Source organism: Struthio camelus, chromosome 6 (assembly GCF_040807025.1).
Source record: "Struthio camelus isolate bStrCam1 chromosome 6, bStrCam1.hap1, whole genome shotgun sequence".
NCBI classification, from domain to species: domain Eukaryota; kingdom Metazoa; phylum Chordata; class Aves; order Struthioniformes; family Struthionidae; genus Struthio; species Struthio camelus.
This window is the reverse complement of record NC_090947.1, coordinates 32,198,248-32,221,327: the sequence shown is the minus strand read 5'-3', so window position 1 is coordinate 32,221,327 and position 23,080 is coordinate 32,198,248. Positions and strand designations below refer to the sequence as shown.

The 23,080-nt window shown below is 45.2% G+C and overlaps 1 protein-coding gene across 1 annotated transcript; it reads right to left on the bottom strand.

Moving 5' to 3' along the window:
• Positions 1 to 17,206: 17,206 nt before the first annotated feature.
• Positions 17,207 to 22,641, bottom strand: INHBB (inhibin subunit beta B). Its single transcript, XM_068949018.1, has 2 exons — positions 22,233 to 22,641; positions 17,207 to 19,537 (listed from the first exon to the last, which is right to left on the bottom strand). The coding sequence occupies exons 1-2, from the start codon at positions 22,639 to 22,641 to the stop codon at positions 18,762 to 18,764; spliced, it is 1,185 nt and encodes a 394-aa protein (XP_068805119.1). The 3' UTR covers positions 17,207 to 18,761.
• Between the last annotated feature and the right edge of the window lie 439 nt (positions 22,642 to 23,080).

Sequence of the window (23,080 nt, the reverse complement as noted above, 5' to 3'; positions counted from 1 at the left end):
CTTCTAGGACCAGCTTTGCTTCTCCAGTGTCAGTGAACCTTCCCTCCCACAATTTCAGACCTTTTCCCTGAGCTTTCGACTCACTCGTTCAACCTCCCCACCTCCCACTTATTTGCATGGCACTGCACCAATTTCTTGGTAAGGAAAGCAAGCAAGGATATGGTGCAATTTCATCATCTTACAACTCCCCCCTTCACTGCACTGGTATGAGATGTGGAAGTTTCTCACCTGCCTCCCCTCCTTGACTCTTTCATTTGACCTTGTTTTATTTTCCTCATACTGACTTTAGCTTTTCCTCCTTTTTCTTGCTCTCCCTGGCTCTTCACACTACACTTTCAGGCCATCCCACTGTAAGAACCACCTTCTTCTAACACTGTCTGCCACTCCAGCTACCATTTCCCCAGCTTTCTGCCTCTCCACTCAATGCGCGCACAGCCCACCTCTGCTGTGGGTCACTCCTCTTCCCATGTCTGTCACAGCCCAGCTGCTGCCACTTGCATCCCTCTCAGAGCATCTTTCCTAGAGAAATCCAAAAGCTCATCTTCAGCCTCAAGTGACCATCAGCACCCACTCCACAGCAGACCCACGTTTCTCTTCCGGAAATCTTGTCCTCCCTCAGTCCTTGGGATACTCCTCCTCTTCACTTCCATCACCTCCTCTTCATGCCCATCTTTCTACTCTGTCTCTTCCCAGCTCTAGTTTCCAGGCTTTTCTGCCTTCCCTTCTTGCTGCAGGCCAGCATCACCAATGAACACACACACACTCCAGTCTGTTCTGGTAACTCCCCAGCAGCCTCTCTGCTATGCCAAAAAAAAAAAAAAAAAAAAAAAAAAAAAAAAAAGCTTCAGTAGCCGGATCACTTGTCTTTATCAAGAAGGAACCTCTATGTGAGTAGAGATGCCCTTTTAATCTTCTTCCCTTAGGTGATCCTTTTCCTACCCATTTTGGACCATCTTTCAGGTGGGATCCATTGGCCTTCACCTAGACCTTGCCTTCATCGTTCTCAGGTTTTGTACGCACGCATCATTCTAGGCCCCCATATTCACTCTAGGTAGTGCCTGCAGAATCTTTCTAAATATTCTAAAAATACAACCTCCCCAGATCTTCTGCACAACTAGAAGTGTCACCCAGGCACCTAAAACAACAGGGTGAATACGTGCCATTACTGTAGTATCCTTTTCTTGAGCTTTAAATATGCAGTTTTGCTCTAGTGATCCCCTACAGAGTTCTGCTGCAATAATCAATTCATCCTTAACTACATTTTGTTCATAAGCTCTTTGGTAAGGCACCACATTTTGTTCTCTGCCTGTGTAGTGCCTAGAGCAATAAGGTCCCCACACACTATAGCAATGTCAATAATATATATTCCCAACTGTGTTAGGTGCTATACATACACATAGTGACACATAGTAGAGTGACGCTACCACTTTTCCTCTTTGTTGTTTACTAGTCTAGTTTAGGTAGCAGATGATCACAAGACAGAGGAGTAAATGACCCTGCATCATAAGATTTAATGTCCCCAAAACAGTCAAGACCAACACATTTTTGTAAGTGATTTGACTGGAGAAAGCATGAAGTGTAAGGAACTACTAATGGAGGTAATTTGAGCTGCAGTAGGAAGCATAGGCACAATATCATCAAAGGAATATCTAGAGTAACTTGTAATATTTTTCATTAATACAGAGATTTTGTTAACCTGCAGTCTGAGGGTACAGAGACATGATAAGATAGCCAAGATAAAGGGGCAAAAGAATTTTTTTTTTTTTTTTTTTAATCAGAGTAGGTAGCAGCAACAGTAGTGGTCATGAATACAAAAAGGCAACTGCAAGTTTAAACACCACTTGGAGATAATCCCCCCTGGTTGGGGGTATCAGCTCCTACCTAGTCTTCTCTCCATGGGCACAACAGGCTGTGGAAATAATGCAAATGTTTCCATTTCCTTTAATAAAGCACAATTCTTAGGCTGTCTTGGCTTTGCTGTGGAACAGACATAATGAACTATACTACCAGAAGCGCAGTCCCAGCAGCATGCCTCGGTACCCACAAGTTAATGCCACCTTCTCAGTGATAGTATCCCATCTGGAGATCAGAGATAACCAAACCTTGATTCCTCTAATATAGCTTATACAGGCCACAGATCAGGCTACAGAGAGATTCAGAGTCTGCTTGCTGTTGCACCTGAAGCGAGTGAGAAACCAGGTGACTGAACCTAGAGCACCTGCAGTCATGTCCAGTATCACCTACCAGAGTCACTGCCCAGCTCTACTGGGGGCACTACAGAGTAGCACATACTCACTCTTCCTAAACTGCTCCCAAGCAAGAGATTAACTTTTCATTCTTATCCAATTCATAGATGCTTGCTGAGGATTACAATGAACATTGTTGTGATTTCTGTTAGCATCAGATCAGGAGGCCTATCAGGTGCAAATGCTTGACGCAGAACCCCAGTCAGCAAGGCTATGGCTCTCCTCAGCTAATCTTGGTCTCAAGGCTTGGCTTCTTCTTAGGGTTTTTTCTGCATGCCTTGCTGCTGCTGCTGTTCCTTCATGGCCCTCTTCACCCAAAGCATTACATTACAATTGAAGCAGCAGGCACCAAAAGAGCAATTCAATAATTCCACTGCTGCAGGGCAAAGCTTAAAAAAGCCAGCTCTTCTGAATACCCAACCCTTCCTGGCCAGCTACATGAGACCTCTTGAACTGTGCAGCAAAGACAAACAGATCTGGGATGATTTCTGTCCCACAATTCTTACAGCCTTATTGCAATTTTTCCCATTGCTGGAGGTAGAAGCGTGAAAGGCCCACATGCTAACAAGACGCCCAGCCTAGCTTCCTATCTCCAGTGGCCTGCAGCACAACTTTTAGAGGAGGGTATAACAAATACAATTGTTCAGGAATGTTCCTATAGGAGAGAGGTGGGAGCAGATGCAGTTCTCAATTTAATAACCTGATCATGGAAACACAGCTTTTACTACTGGCTACACACTGGCTTTCTACTGTACAAGAAATAATTAACATTATTCTTATCTGCACTAAAGCAAGGCCCACACAAGGCTTCCACCTTCCTCAAAATACCCTCATACACACCTCTTAAACGGGCAAATATGCTTCCCCCCTCAACCCCGACACACACACATGCTTCAAGGCCTGCTTCTAAACCTATTACATCAATATTAAAGAGGAATTAGTCTAGCAGAGGCAAAAACAAGCCCAACTGGAATAAGAATCAGACTCTTCATTTTAATTTCTAGCATAGCCCTCCCCCTCCCCCCCCACTAGCCTCAACACTCCAAGTTCAAGGCAAATGCTTGCAATATTTTCTGTGTTATCCTCAGTAATGTGACAAGAGTAATTACAGAGTCCAGGGAAGCTAAGTCATACTGCTAAAACAGTGGGTGGTCTAATGGCTTGAATAGCTTCTGTGCACTTATGCAGTGCTGGGAGTCCCCCAGACCCCCACTTTGTACCCTAGGTAATTCAACTGCTCTCTGCAACACTGGCCTTTTTGTCTGGGACATCTTGGCACCAGGATTGCTTAACTGACTTGAGATATACCCAGGTTCTTTCAGGTGGTCTGCAAAGTTAACTCACTCTTTAAGAGTTTGTCCTTGGCATCCACCAGATTTCCTTTATTCTCCATTTCAGTCAAAAGCTCTAGGCCGAAACGTACTGAGCACTTTGCAAGGAAAATCTGCTTAGAGACAGCTATTCCAGGTGCACAGGCTTTTGCTGAGTACAGCATTATTTGGGGTATTCTCAAAAAAAAAAAAAAAAAAAAAGCACTACTTTTACAGTTGAAAAAGCCATTTGCCATGTGTAATGCAATGAAATACTTTGCCACAGCAAAGTCTGGTCTAAACATGTTGTTGGCCAATAAAAGGGGGGAAAACACGCTGCCAGTAAACATTTGCGTGGTATGTCTTTGAAGGCTTCAAGGCAGACTAAATGGAATAATTGTGAAGATGTATTATTTATAATACAACAAATCTTCCCCACAAGATATAGGTCTCCATTAATTTAGTACCCAAATGCTTTTAAGTGCATTTTTTAATGTGTTTACCCTGCTAAGGGAGTTATGTTTTATTATCTCCATTTTGCATTTGGGGAATTGAGGTACTGGGAGATTAATAGATTTGCTCGAGGTTACATAGCAAATCTCCAGCAAAGCACAAATGCAGACCAAGTGTCCCAGATTGTTCTTCTCCACTGGATGCATCCATCAATGAGCCAGGGCACATTAAAACATCAAAAATCTCTTGTGATGCGACTTTCTCCTGTATATATACATATTAAAAAAAAAAAGAAAGAGACAGACAGACAGACACACTGACTGGCCTCTCCTGAACAAGGAACATTGTGTTAGAGTCAACAGAAGTTCATCCATTTACACCAAAGCTGAGGAGAGAGCAGAAACCATAGTGGGAATATCCTTACTTTTCCAGCTATCTAGTGCACTCAACCCAAATTCACAAATACCTTTTTACCAATGAATATTACTGTCTAGCAAGTGACCTATTCACTGATAAAGATTCACCGATATGGTCTTATATTTCACAAACTACCATCTGAAGTCAGATATTGCTTCATGTCTCCCTGAAGCTTACTGGAGCTGCTAAGGGATTCACCCTTTGAAAGCCTGCCCACAAACTGAAGCTGCTAAACATGAATTTGGGGCCTTTTACGGGACAAGATTTTTTGGATTTGTCAGTTTGGTTTTGATCTTGACCTATCTAAATAAGGAGAAAACATCTGAATCTTTCACAATGCCCTACACCAGCAAGCCTTTTGGGTGAATGGTTTCATGGGACTCGGGGCAGGAGAAAACTTTGCCCCATGCTCCCTTCCATCTGCCTTGCTCTCCACTGAGAGTCTCTCCCTGGACACGGGGACCTGTATTGGTCTTCACCTCGTGGTAGAGCATGGAGAACTGAGAACACTGCAAGCCCCTTTCTCCTATTCCCCTAGCAGCCAGCCCTGCCCCCTCACCCAATCCTTCCTGGGAGCAAAAGGCCCATACTAGTGCAATTCAAATGATGTTGCTTTCGAGAGGATGAATCTGAGGTTTCCATAAACTTCCAAATCTCCAGGTTAAACTTAAATATAAACAGATTTGAGTGAAAGTAGAATATCTGGACTATGCCTGCAGATACCCACACGTGCCCTTGTCAGCACGTTACAGGAGATGCCATAAACCCTCTGTGTCTCACCACAAAAGTGAAAAAAGAACCACCAAGGGCTTTGCCTAAAGGAACTTGCCTGGGAAAGGTAGTCACGGGAGCCTGAATTATTCATTTTCAAGATCAAAAACCGCCTTCAGTGCGGCAAAGTGAGTTGCACTGAAGGTGTTCTGTGGAAAATTTATGAGACTGGTGAGCTGTTTCTTGTCAACCTGGACTGTGGGCCCACTTTAGCTCACACTGCAGTCAATGGCAAAGCTCCTATCCTTCTTCAAGGACAGGGCCTTGGTAAGTTTGCTCTGTGAGTCATCACATTTAAGCCAGCCTTGTGACTAGAGCAAGCAAGACTTGATTCTCGTTGAAAAGCTGCCCCATCAAACAGCGAATGTCAGAAAACCCACAAGCAGAACATATTTAGCAAGCAGGCAGTACTTCTTGGGACAGGGGTCAATTTTCTTTGCCATTTAAGATTAGGGCTGCACATACGTAAAGAGCAACCATGCAACTCCAGGCTACTTGGTGCCTCGGCTCCCTTTAAAGACTCTGAGGAACTCAGATATCCTTATCCTTCCTCATCAAGGTAAGCATCACGTGCAGAACATAACATAGCCTGCCTCCAGCACAGAATCTGTGCCCTCCATTGAAAGATTATTCGGTGTCAAATGTTCACTAGGGTTTTGAATGGCTAAACAATGAAGTTTCCCACTGTCTCTCCTGCTAATGATGAGTGAATAAAGAATCCCCTAGGGAATTTCCCTTCATCTGCTCATGAGTGCCACTTTGCTAGTCACATTTATCTGACAAATCTTACAGATGGCTTGGCATGAGCTTGCAACAAGCACACCATCTTTGGAGCTTAGATTGGCCGCCTGAGCCACACGACACTTTCTATGGTGAACCGGGCAAGCCCACAGGAGTGCCCCATACAAGTAATTGCTTCTGGAGATATACACCTCACAAATTTAAAACTTCATTGCATACAGTCTCAGCAGAAGACACTGATGAAGATGGCATTTCCCACATTGCAGCCACCACAAGAGAAACAGTCTCTCATCACAGAAGAAATTGTGCTCTGACCCAGACAGAAAGATATCCCAGAAAATTACTTCCATTGAGTCATTTTCCTGCTGTTATTGTGCTGAATGCCTTTTTGTTAAAGATGAGTTTTCAGCGTTAAAATAATGGAGGAAGAGATACACAAAGATCCATCTGCAGAACACATTTTAGAGAGATTTTTGTTTGTTTTCCAACATTGTCTGTGCAATGCTGGTTGAGTCGTTCAAGCTCTTTCCAGATGTGTACTTTCCTTTTGTGCTATGTACCCAATTCTAATTCCAGTTTGAAAGCCGTTTGACTCAGGCAAATGAATAGCAGGATTTAAACACAGATACAAATAGTAAAACTAGGGCTTTGTACAGTCCCATAGGTACTATAGATGGGACTGTCCAAACACAGGCCCTTATAATCCACCAAAAAATGCCCTTAAGACCTGTTCAGAGTCAGACTTAAACCCATAAAATCCAGGAAATTCAGAGATAAGCCTGGATATCTGGACTGATATTCTGTCCTCAGTTCACCTTACTTTGTAAATGCTAATGAATGCATTTGTTTATTCCCTACAGTTCTATGCAGGGAATATCAACAATCTGATATTATGGGAGGAGGTGAAATTTTTTCCTCCTGTATGTGTGTGTAGGAGTTGCTCAATATAATTTATTCTCTTTCACAATAAGACTTTACAGCTCCTCGAACCTTTCAGAGCTCTGAAGCTACGCAGGGTCTGCCTTGTAAAGCTTTGGAGAAGAGGCCTCTAAGGAAAATCAGTTATTGCAGGAAATGGGGCCAATTTTCAGTATTCCACAGTCTCTCCCCTCCATTTTTGTTAAGCTGGTATTCCAGTACAAAACAACATCCAGATGGGTTTCACCAAGGATTTGAACTCAGGCCTTTTAGAGGCAACAACCTAAGGCCAAGTCCCCTAGTCAAGGGCTGAGGGAAACTGGAGTACACGACACCTGTGGAGCATCGACTTATGTCAGCCTGCCATAACAGCTGACATAGTAGGGTTGCCACATGGGGTAAGAGCATAAGAATGGCCATACGGATCCTCCTAGCCTAGCATTAGGTCTCCTGTACTGGTCAGATGCCTAGAAAATAGTAAAAACAAGGCAACCACTTATGCTATTTCCCTCACATTTCTGCTAGCCTCCAGCTATTTTCAGATCAAGGTATTTCCTAAGCCAGATATGGTTTCTAGCTACTTAGTAATCCTCCACGTATTTCTTTACACAAACTTGTCCAGACACCCCTTGAACCCTTACAAGCTTTAGCCTCCACAGCAACCTTTGGCAGCAAATTCCTTATGTCCATTACCATTTGCAGGAAGAACAGCCCCTTTTGTTTGCTGTGAGCCTGGCTTCTTCTAGTTCATTTAATGATCTTAACTCTTGCATGGCGAGAGAACAAACAGCGAGTGCCCACCTTAGCACTGCCCCTGACGCCTTGCAGAATTCTCTTACTCCACCTAAATCCCTTCTTTTCATGCTGAAAAGCCCCAGCCCATTTCCTCATGTGGAAGCTATTTTGATCATCATTTTTATCTTTTCTCTGAGTTATTCCAAGTTCCACTACATTTGAGATGAGCAATCCAGAACTGCATGTGGTATTCAAGGTACTGACAAATATGACTGCAGTATAAAACCATTTCCTTCTCCTTTCCTTTTGGGCTCCCATTATGATCCTTTCACTTTACACTCAGGAAGCACCATCTTTCCCACGTTATAAGCAATACAGAGAGAAGCAGCTAAAAGGCTTGTCCTTAGTTTTATAGCAAATTTGTGAAGCAACAGGGAAGTACACTAAAATCTCCAGGTCCTGTTCTGATAGTGAAGAATCCAGTGATTTTGAGCCTTAGTCCTGGTAACTTGGCTAAATTCCAGTTTGGATAAAGTTCACTTGCAATTTTTAAATGAATGAAGCAACCTCAAATTCTGTTTTTAAACTATACGCAACAACACTTTTTCATGCCATCAATGATGGATACCAGGACTGAGAGATAATTCAGGTCCTCCTATGTTCAGGAACGTGCCTGTATCCAAACCGCGTGTTCAGGAGATGTACTCTTTCAGAACAACATGAGTCTCAAAGTCCTGACACGCTCAGCACAGAGGATGCAACTGTGAAATCAGCTTCTGGCAGAAAGGTTAAGCAAGTCCCTAGCTTGGTCATCTTTACACACCTAAAAATCATCCTGCTATATACATCTTTGATACCATCAGCTGTTCTTCTCTCTCCATCCCCGGAATACACAGTACAAACAAGTTTAGCCTAAGCAAAGATTTCTACAGCAAGAGAAGGAAGACACAGCAGAGACTCCATGAAGTCTGCTAGAGGTTTTGCTTTTACCAGCTAGTTTGATGTGAAAGATAAGTAGATACTACTATGATGGGCAGCCTACAAGCCCATAGGATAGATAAGACTTCCATTTATGACAAAATTCATCCCTAGTAAAAATGGCACTATTCCATCAAAATCAATAAGGTTGCACCTGTGAATGCCAGCTGTGAACTGAGTCCACAGTTCTTAAACGACGTAAAGTGCTTCAGGAGGAAAGATGCTATATTTGGGTGCCATATTATTGCTATGTAGACATTTTCATAACCCCTAATTATGGGGCTTTTTTGCAAGCTCTGTAGTATTAACTGGATTGGATAAATATGTAATTAGAGAGTGTTTCAACATGCACACTCTTGATGCTAGAAGCTTTATCAGCTCTCTCTTTCCTTCATGATCTATTTTGCTTTTCTTTTAAAGCTGTTCCTATCAATTATGGCAAGATTTACTCAGAGCCCCAATAGAAGATCACTGTAGGCATCCCAGCAGATTAGACAAAAGCTAGGTTTATGTTCTAAAATTCTTCTGATTTACAGAAAGGCACCACTGGATAGTCATTGCATAACAACATTGCCAGAAGCTAAGCTGATCAGACAGAAAAACCCAACAACAGCAACAATAAAAACTTTTCAGACGCTCCCCGACCCCAAATTGTTTATAGACTAAGGGTTCCTACTCTAACAGCTTTGACAGAAAGTCTTCTGCATTCTGCTCCTCTCTGCTACCAGCAGATAGAAAGGAAGACCCAAGGAAGCCCTTCATTTTCTGTAAGGCTCTAAAGATGCCCAAATAGCTTAAAGGATCTCGAGATCTGAGATAAACCTGCTCCTGCCTAAAAGGACAATCAGCACTAACAAGTTACTGAACTGGTTGACAAGAACAAGGCAAGTTACCTTCTTTCCAGTGTCCTGCCTTTTCACATTTTAAAAGATATCAACAACATTTAAATCTAATCAGTTCTACACTAGTGAGAAAACTAAATAAAGAAGTACCAGCATTTTCCTTTCATTTTCAGGTCTTAATGAAAGTTGTATTACTGTTTACCAAAAAAAAAAACAACTTACACAAATGTATTTTTGTTTGCTTTTTTCTGATCAGACATTGCCAATAGATTGTCAAACTCTATCTTTTAGATGCGTTTACAAGCCTTTTTCACTTATGTCCAGTGAGAATTCAAAAAGCTAAATTGCAAGCATAAACACTTCAAAACAGAAGTTAATAATAGAAATAATTAAGAACACTGCTAGAGTGACATGATATGGATGCTGTATTATTAAACAAACGGCTCACAATGGTATTATGACATGAGTCATAATGCCTGATGGCGTGAACATATTGCAAAGAAGAACAATAGCTTTTATCACCAGCTACAGAGATACACAGAACAATCCTGGGAGCCCAACTGCTGACTGATCTAAAAGCAGAGTTGTTGTTTTCAAGCCAACGGGATAAATTCACACCTGGTGCAAATGAGTGCAACCAAATTGAAGCTAATGGAGCTGCAGCATCTTCAGCAAGGCTCTGATACTGCACCAAAAGTACTACAGGCTTTGCTCTGTGCAGTCTCGCAGCTTGTTTATGACTGTAATTGACTGGGGAATTCCAGTTTGGTAGGATTTTGAATCCGCTTTCCGCAGGTGTGGATAACTGAATCTGGCCCTACATTAACACTAACAGATTTTAAGCCCAGTAATTCGCAGAGTGCACTGAATCGTTGCGACATTCAACATTGTCACAAGAAAGTTTGCTGTAGACAAAAAACAGGCAGCCACGAGCACGCGGAATGGTTTGCCATCCCTTTTGTTGTTATATCTGGTAACTGTGGCCTGCAACTGACGATGCTTAAGAAAAAGTCACTGTAAAAGCTGGCACGCTCAGCAGCCCAACAGACAAAGCGTGGACTCAGATCCCAGGGTGCACTTACAGTGTGTGCTTTCCATAATTAAAAGTCTATTTGTGGCACACAAAGTAGAAAAAGTTTTCATTTGGGGGTAGAAACTTAAACATCTCTTCACTTTCCCTGCTCAACACAGTAACACAATTTCAAGGAGATATAGTCTAGAGGCAACGTCCTCCGAGCTCCACACGTCTGGAATTGTCAATGAGTAGAAATGGAAATGAGAACAACGTAAGGGGAACCCATCCGTAAAATGAAATATAGAGCATTGTCATTGTCACGCACTGTTAAGCTAGTGACCTGGCCACCATGGTGTGCAGCTAATATAAAGAGTTAGCTTAAATCCCATCTAAGTCTCTGTGCCTGTTGTCCTTTCAGAGGCACATAGCTATCAGGAAACATTTGGCACAGAGACTTAGATGGGATCCAGGCTGCCTGTGCCTCCCAGCAGCTCCTAACGTAGGAGGTATGACCCGATATAAGACACGTGACCAGAGTACTGTTATATTCCGGCTGTTTCTCAGCTTTCACAGCAGCGCTGGGGACCACAGGCAGCTCTCCTAAAGACAGCCTCAAGGTTGCTCTGAACTGTGCTAAAGACCAAACCAGCTTCTGAGCAGTTTCAAAACACGGGTTGAGCAGAAGTGGTTTGCTGCACCCTCTTGGACGCGGAGCTGGCTGGAGCACAGCCACGTCTGAGAGCAGGCTGCCATCTCCTCAGCTCTCACCAGGGCACCTGCATGCTACGTACGTAACGCTAGAGGACATACTCAGGATTCGGTAGTCAAAAGTCAGGAAATCTGCTCAAAAGGGTGGTCAGTTACGCTCCCTTAGCTCTGACCCCTTACATAGATCCCAAGAAATACATTTTATTACAGATCCTTTAATACAACAGAAAGCGATTTGCTTCAAGAGAGCCTTGCAGTCTGTGTGTACGTGTGTTTACACATAAAATGCATGCTCACCCATGCAAACATGCCCCCAGTCAAGCCAAACACAACATGTACAACACACAAATAAATACTTCTGAGTCACCGATAACCACCCCATAGATTACACAGTCTTACAAAATATCACTACTGAAGATAATTCGCACAGCTAGATACAAAACACACACATGTACAACTCTCATAACACAGATGAGACCTGTTTGTTCCCCTTCACAAGCACCCAAGGCCCAAAGATGCTAATTTTTGTTTTTCCGAGCGCGACGTCCCCACGACCAGGGGTCGATCCCAAAAAGCGAGCCGCGCAACGGCTCACTGATTACGGCAACGAGAGTCGGGAGACAGGGTGAAGAGAGGAGCCCTGGCGGCCAGCAGCAAACCCTCCCGCCGGGCCGGGCACGAGTCGGTCTCGGCTTGGGCAAAGGCTAACTGCCACCTCGGTTCCCCCTCCACAGGGACAGCCCAAACGCAGCCCGCTTGCGTTGCCGACTCCTCCGTTTGGAGTTGGCTCCCCAGCCACCTCTTCTTCCCCCTTGGATACAGCAGCCATCTTCGTAGCGCTTAGGATAACATATTGCAGCAATAACGTGCAATTATCCTCAAAAACAAAGCGAGAGCTCAAGATAAAAATAACAAGCACAGAGCACACTTACCAGCTGGGGGAAGGAGGCGAGGCAAAGCCGGCTGCAGCCGGCCACAGCGCCGCCATCTTAGGGCTGCGGCCGCCTCACCCACCCAGCGCGAGGGCCCGGCCGCGGGGGAAACACAGAGGGCAACAGCCTGTGCCAAGGCCCAAGGAGGCGACCTGAGCCCCACACCACCACAGGGTGCTTGTTTGGTAACAGCCCAGCCCAGCTGGGCTCAATGGTGGCGTTTGGGAGGTGGGAGCTGCCCACAAACGCACAGCACCTGGCAGCGCTGCCCCCTCCGCGGCAGCGGCCCCGACTGCCCGGCCCCTGCCCTGCGCCTTCTTCCACCGTCTGACCCAGGGAAATCAGTACGCCTCTCGGCTTTTCTTCTCGACCTTTTTTCCATTTTGTTGGATACGTCTGCTTTGACTTTGCCCGTGATGGACACTTGCTGTTCCTAAAGACAATTGGTCTTTTGCACTATTTCCAAGCTTTCACAACAGTGACTCCTGGGAACATGTTAGAGCGAGGGGGAAGGAGGAGGAAAAACGTTTTCCAGGAGCAAGGAGAGGGAGCCTATGAATTTGGTAAAAATATTGGCTTAAGATCTTGAGCGATGTATCACAAATGCGTGAAATTTGATCAAACGGAAGGAAGTCATAGACCTGTCTTGGGTCTTTGATGGCTTCGCAGGTCTCTCAGGTGATACGGCCTGTGTGTTGAGCCCTGGCACCTCTGCTTTCTGCCGGGAAGACTGGTTTGGAGCTGCACACGCTCCAGGAGGGCCCCTGCTGAATAGGATTGTCCAAATCAGATTAAAAACCCAGTATCTGTGATGAAGGCTGCAAGCTGCCTGCTCGGAGAAGCTCCACTGATGTGAACCAGAAGCTCTTTGCATGTGGTCAGGCCCTAAATTTGATACTGGAATTTAAAAACAAATTAAGACTCCCATGTGATACTGACTCTTTTTCTTTTCCCCCCAGAGTAAAAGATTTTACAGCATGGAATGTTATATACAGTGGTTACATGAGTCCAAGTAATTGTACCAATTATATAATTTGATATAATTGCACTAATTACATAAACACATAATAATGAAGTATAAGTTATTCCAAGAGCTAAACTGGAAGAACATTAAAGAACCTAATTCTGCTCCCGCTTATTCTAGTACAAATCAGAAACAATTCCCCTGAAATCAATAAAGTTACCCAAATAAAATTGGCCCCCAACATTATGAGGATCCAAGTAAATCCAACTTTTGGTTCCAGGGTATTGACTGTGCAAGCAAATGAAAGCTACTGTGGTATTTTGCACTGAAGGAGATTGCTAATTCCTGGCCAAATTCCAGTGTATGCAAGGAGATTCTCCCTGCATTCACAACCAGGTTAGGTGCCTTTTCTTCTTCTTCTGATCTCTCATGCAGTATCGGTGGCTTTTGCTAAATCATTTAGCTGCTGATTCTGAAGCAAAAGAGGGATTCCTTTTAGGAATACTGAGAATGAGCTGGGCCCAGGCATGATTCCAAAAAACACAAGTTCTGGTCTGTCCTCAGTTATACTGGTGCTACCTTGAATTAAATCTCCAGACCATAGGGGAGTTGCTGCAGACTGACACAAATATTAACGGAAACAGACTCTCCTCTTAGACAAAAAAAAAAAAAATACATATATATATATATATATTCTCCTGACCCATTTTGCAAAATGTTGCTCAACCCTTCTAACTGGAAATCACTCCAAACAGAAATTATTATGAGGAAGGATTCATTCAGTTAGGGGTTTCCCTCTTATCCTGTGGCGGGGGCATGCAATAATTAATTTCAGTTGCTGACTTCATCTCGCACAAGTAACGAAGCAAAGCAGGTGAGACCTGGCAATTTTGGAGCAGGTGTCTATTATGTGTGGAAATACATGATGTATGCAGAGTTAATCCACCATGTGCTCTGTTGCACCACATCGTGACAGTCACTCCTTTCACACAGTCCTCATTAACACCAGTGGGAGTTCCAGGCACAGGGACGTGGTTTTCGCTTGTGCTAGAATATTTTAAAGGACAAAGAATTTCTAACTCCGGAGCTTCAGTCTACCCCATGGAAGAATACAATTTTTTAGCATTTACAGGACCAAATTCAAAACCTGACAGAGCTACCAGAGAGACATTTAACCTCAGGGGGGTCTGGACCTGACTCAGGTTGTATTTTAAATTCAGTACCTAGTCTAGCGTAAGGCAATGAAAGTGGACTCTCAGCTTTATAAAGATGGGAATGAGAGACAGAAAAATACAGATTAAATTTTTCAAAAAGCAACCATCAAATTTGGGCATCTCATTTTTCAGTTTGCCTAATTTCAGATATGTAGGAGGTGGAGGTTGCAAAAAGTGGAGTTCCCGCAGCCTTCCTCCTGAAAAAAAAACTAGCAAGAATGGTAGCCTTGTCACATCTCTGAAAAATCAAGCCCAAACTGGGCCCTAAAAATTAAATAACTTTTTGATTTTATTTTGTTTTAGCTTTAGAAATCTGTATGACAGGTTGTTATCAGCACCAGGCCTCACGAATACTTGGCTTTCAGCAGCATGCTTAAACCAGCAAATGATTCCACGTCTCAGAGAGCTTGGAGCATGTTCTGCTCCTCTCTTTTTCAGGTGGTTTCATATAAAATAAAAGGATCAGGGAACCTTGATCCAGATCTTCCTGTCCCCAGAGGATGCTCTTTGCATTCTGCATTTCTGCCCCATGAACTTCAGAGTCATAGCTTCTACTGGCAGAGCAGGGAAGGCAGGGGAAGAAAACTGAGAAGTGCCCCTTTCCTACCCAGCATCCCTCCCAGAAAAATCTCTAGCTTTAAGGGAGGTGTAAACTTGAATTTTCTTGGTGAACTAATCCTCCTAGGTACAAATTTACTATAATGGAAGGGAAGGGCACGTTAGCTGCTTCTTGGCCATTTCTCCACACCCAGGTGGTACGGGGTGCACCTTTCTCCTCTCAAAATGAGCCAGATAGAGGCTATCCAGGTCCCTCTTCTCTTCCCCAGTCAGCTCATGCTGTGTGAACCGGGTCCATTGGGTCCATTCTGCAACAAGGCTGCAATCACTTGTGCTGAGCCTGATTATTTTATCACTAACAACAAGGAAGAACAGCTGCACCATTTTCTACCAAGAATGGAAGTGTTTTTTGCTGAACTCTTTGAAAGCACTTAGGATCCCTGGCTGGTTGTGAGTTTGCGGGGGGGGGGGGGGGGGGGGGAACGACATAGGAGCATCACTGCCTCTGCTCCTGGCTCCCCCGCACAGCCTTTCAGTGGCAGGCAGCCCTCCGCTCACCAAGGCCCCACGTTTAAGCTGCTCTTCGAGACACCTTGCTCTCTCCATGGGAGATGCCTGGTGTGGGGTTTGGATTCGACCCCAGAAACCAACTGCCCTCAGATAGGAACAAAGTCTAACCAAGCCCAACTTCCAGGGCCTTGGATTTCAACGGAAAAAGCTTCTAAATACCCATTTTTTAAGAATGTAGCCCATTTTCCTTTACAAAGGCTGAGGTCACATTACGTCGAACACACCTTCAGACTGAAGGCAGGTCTATTTGCCACTGATTTCAAAGGGAATGTATTGAACTCACCACCAACAAGGTTGAACCATCTGGTAGCCACAATGCTGGAACACCTTGCTGAGGAAGGAAGGCTGACCGAGAGAATAAAGATAGGAGAGAAATCTGCAGTGAAACGGAGTAGGAACGGTGAGCAGTGGATTTGGCAATACAAGTGTGGTTAGAGGTGGTGAGTCGACAGCTGTAAAATATTCCAGAAAATTTGGTCTGGGACAAAATTCTGAGCAGCAGGTTCTTGACACAGCGGCACCAAATTATTTCTAGAGGTTTCCTGAAATGAAGCCATTTAATCCCAACGTCTGAATTTAAGAAGGGCTGTGGGCAGAGTTACACTTGAATTTGAATTGTAGCTAGAACCCATCATTAGTTGTATCAGCTTGCTTTCCTAACACTTTCCAGGTCTCAGGGTGAGACCTAAAATTTGCTAGGTCAACAGGAGTCCTTTTGTCAGCTTCAATTGCGTGTAGTCATACCTCTAGGAGGAAGAATTTATCTGTGAAGATCAATGAAATCAGTATAGAAATATATGTATAGCTGACAAGATTTGCTATGAGCATTTGCCAAAATTCTTATTTCTGATTAGTAAAGAGGACATATTTTTACGCAAACATATCTCCCTCGTGCCAGTTAATTTAAAAATAAATGTTCATCAAAATGAGTTTTGACGTGCTTTTCCTGGAAGTACTTTCTACATGATTTTTTATCTCTTCTTACAGATTAGGGAGTGATCTAGACAACAAGTTACATTCTTACATAGCAGGTGAACCAGGAACTTGCTCTAAATTACCGACAGGTATGCGGAACACTCTTCCATATCTCCTTTTAGGCTCCCTTGGCGTTAAGCAGCTGAGCATGAGAGACCCTTAACTGATGCAGATACAAATAAGCAGATGCTTACATGTATAGACGGGGGAAAAAAAAAAAAAAAAGAGTACAACAGCTGAACTCTGAGACAAGGCTTTCTGCAGTGACTAATATGAATACAGTCTAATGCGACAGTTCACCATCTGCACCCACACTCGGTGCGGAAAGTAACCAAGTTTCTCCAGATGTTACACACTGCAAAAAAAGCATACGCAGTTTTCACTCCTTTTTTTTTTTTTATTTATTTAAACTGTACACAAATGTAAAATACTTCAACAGCAAATCTAAGTGAAAATTGTTTGGTTTAAATTATTATGGAACAGAACCTAAAAGGAACTTTATTAAATAAACATAAAAATTGGATTTAAAGGATGCACATATTGTAATGTATTCTACAATAGTCATTTTTTCACTCTACTTTCCATGTGCGTATGGTATAGAAAAGACACTGAATAGAACAAACAGAATCCATTTTGTACCCTGAAATAATTGGTAGGCCTCGTGAGGGATTGCTCAGTATGACTACATGATATATGATGGCTTTGCCATCTCATAAAAATTATAACTAATATGTTGGCCTCTTTGGTTCCAAAATTTATGTATAATACATTTAACTGTATTCATTTTTTGCTGCTATAAAAATAACATTTTTTTCAAATGGCAGTTTTTTGACTAATCATGCAACTAAATCAGTGCAAACATTAAAAGCAATCATTCGCTTTAAAAAAGAAGCAAAAGATTTAATTTCAAGTATAAAAAAATATAAAAAAGTCATATCATAAGTCCAGTTTTGTCTAGTATGGGTCAACACTTTAAATTGCATAGCTCATGCGGCACCTGTTTACCTAGATAGTGAGCAAAGATAAGTGCACTATCAAGTACCACTTTTCAAGGCATTGAAATTTGCAAGTGCTATTATACGTGCATTCAAGCAGTTTGCAAGTGCTATGCTGTATCATTATTTTCTGATCTTTATGGCCATCCTTGACACCTCCTGGTAAGGAAATTGAAAGCACTCTCCTCTCTCCTCCTTTCCAAGACTTGTTAAAATGTTCCTCGCCTGTTATTAAATGCACTGCATTTTTCAGAGTGTCTCCACTGTATTACTGTCATTCCTCTTTAGGGTTCATTGGTTTAGTCGTGGTAGCGTTTGTTTGTTTGTTTTTCCCCACGTGACGTGTCCTTGCTGAGTCGCCTGTTGAAGAACACAGATTGCAACTTTGATTTTCTGTTCTTAGAACAGTGAGAGATGCTAACGGTCAACACAGTCCAGACACAATACCAAATCCCCTTTTCCGAGACACAACAGGTATAGCCATCCACGGATTTCTAGTGGTCAGTTAAAGCATCAAACAATGCCAGCCCAGCTTCTGACTTCGCAACAGTCTGATGTTAGAAATACAGCAGTTGCTTATGTATCTGTTTCCTTTCCTCTCTCGCTCTCGCTCTCTCTGGTGTTATCACATGATTCCTTACTGGAAGTGCGGTAGGAAGATGCGGGTATCTGTGATGTTTATATTTAGATAAATTTAAAATAAGAGGAAGTGATCACCTACAAAGGCAGGTGTCCTGCAGCTTCCCTTTAGACCTAAGAGGTGACAGTCTGCTTTTATTTTTTTCTCTCTCTTCTTATTTTCTAAGTTTGGTCATTTTGACACCTGCGTGCAGGAATAAGTTGCGTTCTCTTAGTTTGTGCTTTTTGCCTGAGCAAAGGGAGCTCATTTCGGTCTGACTTCGCTAGCAGGTGGGGAAACAGCTGCTGAGCCATTCACTTGTACTGGCAGGCATTTAGTTACATTGTCACTGGTCACTGACTTCCTCTTACATCCCTTTTTCAAGCTGCCTTGTGTGTGTCTGTGTGTGTGTCTGTGTGTATATGAGCGCGTGTTCGTCTATGTGTGTGTGTGTGTGTGTGTGTGTGTGTGTGTGTGTGTGTGTGTGTGTGTGTGTGTGTGTGCGTGTGTGTGTGTGTGTGTGTGTGTGCGTGTGCACACGTTTTGTCTGTGTGTGTGTGTGTGTGTGTATCTTTAAGATATTTCATAGCATTAACTTATAAGTGGTAGAATATATAAGTGTCCAAGATCCACAAACTGCCACTGTCCTGACACCAAAGTGAAATGATTTTTTTTTTTTAAGTCAAACTTTTCCACAGTGACTTTTCAACAATGATGCCTGGATACACAGTAAAACTTCCTCCAATACCATCTAGTACGGGAATGTTCTCTCTCTCTCCCCCCCAAAAACACACCTTAAATCAAGCACAACCACATTCTTCCACAATCATATTGGGAACGTCCCTTTTCACAATGTTGTATTCATCATCAAAGTACAGCATTGACATTGTGCTAAGTTTGGTTGGAATGCAACAGGAGTTCACGGTGCCCGGGTTCAGCCCCCGCATTCGGTACTGATTCACTACCGCGGTGTGAAAAGAGGAAGCTGACCCTGGGACTCCGGCCAAGTAGGCCGGGCAGCTCCCTTCACAGTAATTCCCATAGTAACCTGATGGTGCTATGATCCAGTCATTCCACCCAATGAGTCTAAAGTCAATGTAAAACTGTTGCCTGCAACATAGATTGGTCCTGCCATCACACTCCAGACCTCTTTTCCGGATCCTGTGTTTGTTATCAGCTAAACGGGCTTGCACCACTAAAAAAGGCCGGTGGGATTCCTCCCCGGGGTCCACATAAATTGGCAGCACTGAATACTCTTCACAGCCCTCACATTGAACATCCAAGTTCAGTCTCCTTTCTCCTTTCTCAAACAGAGCCTGGATCGCCTCTGTCATGGGAAAAGTGTGCCAACCACTTCTTTTGAGATCAACTTTCTTTTCAACCACATTCCACTTGTTGCTAGTGTCCGGGTCTTGGAAATAGACTTTGACTCTTACTTTTCGCCTGCTGCCTTTCTCTAAGACATATGGAAGCAGCTTCAAGTAAAGCCACAGGCTGGCTTGAACGACAAACAAGTTCTGGTTCCCTTCATTCGAGATGAAGAAATAGAGGCGGACTCTAGATGAGGCCAGATCGTCTGCAAGATAAGGAGAGATCAGCAAGATTAAGTCAAAAAGAAAATGTAGCTTTTGTGCAATTCTGGATTCAGAAACAACACTAGAACGCAGCTGATCAAAAGAGCTAAAAGACTGCACCAGCCAGAAGGCATGCACTGAATCAGATATCCAGAATTTGTAATAGAAATGAATTGAAAAGGGACTTCCCACAGTAACGTTCATAATCGGGCTACAGTTGAACGTGTCAGATCCACAGAAACCAGTAAAGGCTCTCCAGAATACTAGATTTGTCCAGTTAGATAGCTTTAAAGACGTTACAACTGTACCTTGAAAAGACCAGCATTTGTACTTTCCTATCTTGTCAGTTTAAGAATAGTTTTAACTTTCAGATATCCACTGATTTTCACAGGAAAAGTCTCTTTAGTAACCACTGAAAGGTCAATGCCAAACAAGGGATTTTGTTTCAGTTTTCACATATTCTTGTCTCAGTTTAACAGAGAGGGTTCACAAGATCGAGGGGAAAAAACATTCAATAACGAACCTGCTTGTTCAACAAATTAAGCTATGCCCCGCTTAGACTGGCAGAATATCTGCTATTAATAATTTCAACCTTTGCATTTTCCCCCGTAAAAATAAACTCACACACTAGGCGATCAAATGAAGCAGTTGCTGTCATCATAATATCATTACTGACTGTTCTCAATATACTTTTCAGTAACACCAGAATTAAATGAGTGAAATTATCACAGTAAACCAAATGTCACCAAATGCCTGACATAACCCATTATTTGTAAACAAAAGAGTCTGCTGCATGAAATGTTTCAGAAATACCGGTGTCCTTGCTGGAATTTTGTACTGTAAGTCCTAACTAAATTTGGCGTAGGTGATAAATGTGCAAGCTGGCCTTTCCAATGGAGGCTGTAATTCTGGTGCTTGAATCGAACCCTCCCGATGGCTACTCAAAATTATTGCAGGAAAGGCATTTTCTCATCTGCCCTTATCCGTTTGACTTCTTTCCGTACTGAGCCAAACGCAGATTGTTCTTCTTTTTGTTTTCCTAAGAATCTTTATCATTTTTGTCAGCCTCTGAATGGGATTTTTTACGTAGTCAGTGTCCTCATTTGTTACTCTAGATGCCGTTCAAATGTGCCTCCAGGGCCCATTTGGTACCTTGTAATATTTCAGGGACAAAAATTTTCACTGTGTCTGCCTATGTTTTACATAGAGTAGATTTGGAAGTGTTACAAAGGCAAGCAATTAACTGAATACCAAATGGAACTACAAGCCTACCACAGATCTCGTAACAACGGCCTATTAAAGCATAATAAAACCAAAAATACATGCTGAGAAAACCGTCCGTACGTTAGCAAATACACAACTTCTTTATAAACTGTGATGACAGTGACAGAAAAAGAACAGTACAGTGTTGTTGCACCAATACACATTACTTGTGTTGTACGAGAACGTGTGTGCCCATAAATTTTGTATGTGAATATAACAAGCATATGTGTAATGCAACAGATCCCACAGATACTGTAAATGTATATGCTTTGGGTGGGAGGGTAGATAAAGAAGATGAGTGGGCAGTATACAGAATAGAGAGAGATTTATTTTGTGGACAAATGAGATATAGATGCCACAGGAAGATAGAGAAAGCAATGAACTGAGTGACAGACTGATGAAGGAAAGGAGAGATGGGCAGATAGACAAGAGAGAGCTAATTTGCAGAGTGATGGTGTTAACGGCCAGATGTGCAAAGTTCACAGACACAGCGGTTGCCTGCATAAACGGATGGGAAGCTGGGCTGAAGGGATCCAGTTGACACGTAACTGCAATGGCCGGATCGGACAGAGATGGCCGATACTGCGGAGGGATGGATGGCACAGTTTGTAAACGAATGGGTGGACAGAGAGGGGTAGACATGTCGTGGGCAGGAAGCTGCACGCAGTGGACAGACAGGCAAGGCCAACACTGCGAACAAAAGCTAAATAAATGGGAAATGAATGGAAAGGGAGGAAAGGCGAAGGAACGTCTCAACAGACGGACGCATGCAACGAACCAGATGAACGTGCAGGGCAGACAGACGAGGCGAGGGATGCAGGAGATGGAGTGGGACAGGCGGAGGAGGGACAGTGGGACGCACAGGGCCTGAAGGCAAGCAGCGGGTGCAGCTAGCGGGGTTGCGGGGGAGAAGGCAGGGACAAGGAGGCCAGGTGACAGCTGGAGTTGCAGGGTGCAGCTGGGCACAGGGGTGCACATGGAGAGGACGGAAAGGGGCAGGCAGGGCCAGGGCAAGGTGGTGCAGGGCAGAAGGGAGAGCGGGAGAGGTGGGGGACATGCAGACGAGCCCAGCAGCCGGGTGCCCACAGCGAGCAGGGGGACAGGCCGCGGGAACAGGCAAGGACGGGCAAGGGAACGGCCGGGGTCAGGCAGGGGGACAGGCAGAGCGCGCAGGCAGGGTTCGCAGGGGGACAGGCAGGGTCAGCGGGGCGACGGACAGGGAAAGGAAAGGAGCCGGCAAGGCGGGCAGGGGGTCGGGCAGGGTGACTGCCAGGGGTCGGGCAGGAGGATGGTCGGGGGACAGGCAGGGAGGGTGGCAGGGCAGACAGAGGACAAGCAGGAAAGGCAGGGGAAGAGGCAAGACGGGCAGGGGCACGGGCAGGGGGACAGGCGGGACACGGAGGGGACAGGCAAGAGGGGCAGGGCGGCGCCCACCTGTCTCGGCGAAGCTGATGATCTCGGAGACGGGGTCGTGGGCCGGGGGCCCGGCGCTCGCCTGCCCGTCCAGGCTGGGGATCTCCACGCGGCCGTCCTCCCGCACCTTGCCGGCGTGCAGCTTGCGCAGCGCCGTGACCATGGCCGCCTTGGGCACGGCGTGCGTGATGTTGGGCCGGTCCCGCATCTGCAGCCGGCTCAGGATGTGCCTCTTCACCGCCTCCAGGAAATCCCCGTCCACCTTGCCCGGCTCCTCGGGCCGCCGGAAGCCGCAGGAGGTGCATGTGTCCTGCGGCGAGCCGCCGGCGGGGGCCGGCGGGGTCGGGGTGGCCTCGGCGCCCAGCAGCAGCAGCAGCAGCCCGCAGGCCAGCAGCGCGGCCAGCACCCCCCGGCGAGCCGCCCCGTCCATGGCGGAGGAGCGGGGGGCCGAGCTGGGGGCCGCCGCGATGCGCCGCAGGGAGCCCGTCTGCAGGCAGCGCCGCTCCGTGCGCTCCGCGGCGCGGAGGGGGCGGTGGCAGCCAAGCCGGGGGGCCGCAACCGCTCCGCGGCGGGGGGGAGCCGGGCCGCAGGGAGGGGGCGGCCGGCCGAGCGGTGCGCGCCGCCGGGGGGGAGGCTGCCCACGCAGGCACCGAGGGCTAAGCCGGGGTGGGGGGGGGGCGGCGGGCTGGCGCGCACGGCGAGCCCGGCTCCACGGGGGAGGGGGCCGGCAGCAGGTGAGGGGGTGGCTGCGGCGGCCGGGGAGAAGGGCGGGGGCAGCGGCGGGCGAGCCGGGAGGCTGCGAGGGGAGCCGGGCAGGCAGGGAGGAGGCGCCGCCGAGCTGCCCCGGGAGCCCGGCGCCGCTTCACAGG

Excerpts from the sequence above, each read along its gene's own strand:
- INHBB (XM_068949018.1), bottom strand. The coding sequence starts at position 22,641 with ATGGACGGGGCGGCTCGCCGGGGGGTGCTGGCCGCGCTGCTGGCCTGC. Across the intron at positions 19,538-22,232 it reads CATCAGCTTCGCCGAGACAG|ACGATCTGGCCTCATCTAGA; the intron begins GTGGGCGCCGCC and ends CTTATCTTGCAG.